The sequence below is a fragment of the Limulus polyphemus genome, unplaced genomic scaffold (assembly GCF_000517525.1).
Source record: "Limulus polyphemus unplaced genomic scaffold, Limulus_polyphemus-2.1.2 Scaffold782, whole genome shotgun sequence".
Lineage (NCBI taxonomy): Eukaryota > Metazoa > Arthropoda > Merostomata > Xiphosura > Limulidae > Limulus > Limulus polyphemus.
This window is the reverse complement of record NW_013666392.1, coordinates 330,300-333,756: the sequence shown is the minus strand read 5'-3', so window position 1 is coordinate 333,756 and position 3,457 is coordinate 330,300. Positions and strand designations below refer to the sequence as shown.

At 29.6% G+C, this 3,457-nt stretch overlaps 1 protein-coding gene across 2 annotated transcripts in view; it reads left to right on the top strand.

Moving 5' to 3' along the window:
* LOC106460504 (Down syndrome cell adhesion molecule homolog) overlaps window positions 1–3,055 on the top strand; it is a 59,777-nt gene extending 56,722 nt beyond the window's left edge. For both annotated transcript variants that reach the window (XM_022387255.1, XM_022387254.1), the window contains one exon: window positions 23–3,055. In XM_022387255.1, coding sequence (XP_022242963.1) covers window positions 23–78 — 56 coding nt within the window. In that variant the 3' untranslated portion in view covers window positions 79–3,055. The remainder of the gene's footprint in view (window positions 1–22) is intronic.
* Window positions 3,056–3,457: the final 402 nt, after the last annotated feature.

Below are 3,457 nucleotides of genomic sequence, written 5' to 3'. Positions count from 1 at the left end.
TTTTTTTTTCCTTTTTTTGCAGGCCGAACCATCGTTAATGTGGATGGTTTCAACATTCGCTACGAACAGTATTCTTGAACGCTTGAAATAAAAAACGTTTTGAGGAAGAAAAATGAAGTTTGCTTTCCAAATGAAAAACTCTCGAACAGAAAGAATCTTAAATTCCAACTCTGGTGTAAATACTACAGATCACAGTTGAAACAAAGAATTCAATGAAGTGATGAACTTCAGTATATGTTAAAATCCTCATAAAGGTGAACAATCTATATAATAAAAAATGTTTGACAACTGTAATTGTGGCTGTAGTATAATTTTTCTTGACTTTGTAATATAGATGGCAAGTAAGTTCTAAGAACAGGTATAACTTTCGATCCGATTGTAATATTTTGAGAAACACGTCTTTAGATAACGTAAATATTAAGAGATCTCTAAGCGTTAAATCAACAGTCTAGGATTCCTGAAACTTTGACTGAAACAAGTGAAAAAGAAAGTTTATTAAGAATAGGACTGAATCAACCAAAAACATCAAACTTACCACGTCATGATCGAGACTATTTGAGCTATCTAAGAAACTAATTGAATGAAAAATTTAAATCCTTGTTATATCCAATATTTGAAAGATTGGTGTCTGCCAAATGTTCATAACATGTGAAATTATATTATAATGCGTTGAACATTGAAAACTTACTTGGTGTTGAAATTATATAAATGTTTTAAAGTAAAAGAAAAATATGTTTAACATCTATCTGTATTTGTCTGTTTGTAATATTCGATGAAATTTTTATATAACCATATTGATGTTGATAATGTTACGACCATTTTCCTCCAAACACCATTATTGTTCATATATTTTTTCTTTGATAAACGATTTCTTCACTTTTAGCATTCAATTCAAAATAACTATTTAAGAAAATGGAAAAGATTTTGTCATGTTTCTGTTTTTATTTGAACTTTAGTAATTATCACATTAAATGTTAATTAATAAATAAACTAGATTGTTCAGTTTGTTTTGTCGTGTTGAAAATTTGACAAGAGATGTATTACTTATTTATTATTTTAACTTCACATCCTGCTTTTAAATTTATTGCTTTCTATGAAAGATAAAGTCACGATATTAGCTTAATAACGAAATAATCAAATGATATACAGAAACGTTGCTTAAAATTATATTTTCTAACATAACGTATAATTCAATGCACAATATCTCAGCTGAATAATATGAATGTGTTTTTTTTATGTTACAGAAGTTATAAATATTAAAGAAAAGTGGTAGGGTTTTAAGCACGTTTTTCTTAGCAGGCCCATTAAGTGTTTTCAGCAAGTAATCTGCACATGCATCGTTTCAGCTATATACCTTATTTACCATAAGTTATTGCTGGTCTTTTTACTCGATATAATTGATAGAATGTTTTCAATATTAGTAGGTTCAAATAAAAAGTTTCTAACCAACTAAACAGTAAGTACTGTTTAAAGTTAAAGTATGATGATTGGTTGTATATAAGGTTAGATAAGACTCATTTTTGATCCTATATTTTTGTTGAGTCCAATGACAAATTTCGGTGTGATTTTAACTTATTTCAGAAACAATACGAGATGCATATCACCGCCTCCATTATAAAATGTTACATGTGAAAAAACCAAATACTTTTATGAATTGACAGGATATTTATTCACTTTTCAATAAGTCTAGACTGAACAATTTTAAATAACATAAGCAAATACTTCTACCAGGGACTGTTCGAATCATTCTTTATGCCCACGTTACTGTGATAGACATTCTAACTACAGCACAACTGTAGATTTTTATAATAATTTTATTATTATTTTTATGCACATTTTGATCTTTGACTGCAGTGTGTGATTAACATACTGATAATTATAACCAAAGAACAAATACATAAACTTTAAGTAGGATTAAGTTTACGGTGTGCTGATCCCAAGTAAATTTTGTGTTTTTAAATCTTATCGGAACTACTTTATAAAACAACGTCGAGAATGTGTGTATGTGTATATATATATATATATGTTTCAATATATAAAAGAAAGAGGAATTCAAATACTGCACTATTTGTTAGAATTAGATCAGCAACATGCACATTTTCATACTTTTTATTTATCGTAAGTATTGATCTAGACATCTTAGGCTTCATTATGATACAGGTACCTGATTTTTATGGGGTCTGGAACATCTTCAGAAGATAAGATTTAGTTATCATCCTCAGTGTCCTATATTTAATAACATGCGTCACTCTTTCACTGGAAGCAACTGCAATACCATAACTGGCTGCATATAAGTTTTCAATAAGAAGACGGACATGCACATTAATATATATGTATTCCATATTTATAATTGGAATTTCATTTCGCTTGTAAGACGTGCGAATAGTGGTTAAATCTGTATGAGTTTTATTTACACAGCCACCTCCCGAAATAGGCTACTTTTTTACCACTCGCTATTTTTAATTTGTACCTTAGAAGTATTTGTCTACCCTATTTGTTTGTGTTTGGCCTAGTTGTTTGTCAAAAATAAATATATATCCATGTTTATATATGCGTGTGGGGATGTATGTGTTTCGATCCTCATTACTGACTAACCTCATAAATATAACACTTCGGCTTTAGTAGCAGTAAAAGAAGAAAATCATAAATATAACACTTTGGCTTTAGTAGCAGTAAAAGAAGAAAAATGTGAAACACACAGAGCTTCGCCAAGCGACGTCATTTATATTGTATTGAAGAGAAACCCATTACTGGTTATACACTCTCGATACAGGAGTGTTAGCAGATTGCTAAGCAGTCGTTGCGAACGAAGATGAGATAGCACAGGTCGTACTTCCATATATATATATATTTATATAAGAACTCTGACAATTATAGAAGGTATTTGGTTGTCGTTAACCGTAAAAAAAAGATAAGCAAAGGATTTTAGTTAGGGACCGCAGATAATGTTTTGTTTTTTTATTCGATGAGAAGAATTTTGAACTTTTTTGAAATTCGACTCTTGTATTAATACTTTTGTTGATTTCATTAAATGTATCGTATGAATTTAAAACAATCTATAATATATACGTGTTAACTAGTGTGTTCCTTGAGTGTTAATTCTTACCAAAAAGTTATCAAAAGTGAAAAGACTAGATTATGCCAAGAGCAGGAGTCATGTGATTTTAGCCAGATTCAAGTGTCATGCAAGTTTGGCCAAATGCAGGGGTCATGTAAGCTTGGCCAGGTTCAGGGGTCATGTCCTTCGTGAAATAGCAATAAAATTTCCACTAAAGAAGGATAAAAGTCATTATCGAAAAAAATTAATAGTTTACTTACAATGAAATAAAACAGAATTGGCCATTAAATTTAATATTAAACTAAATTAGTTGCCCAAAACGTATAATTCGTTAAATAATGTATAAATAATCAAGACATAACTAAACCTTCAAAAAAACGAATCAAATGAACTCATAGC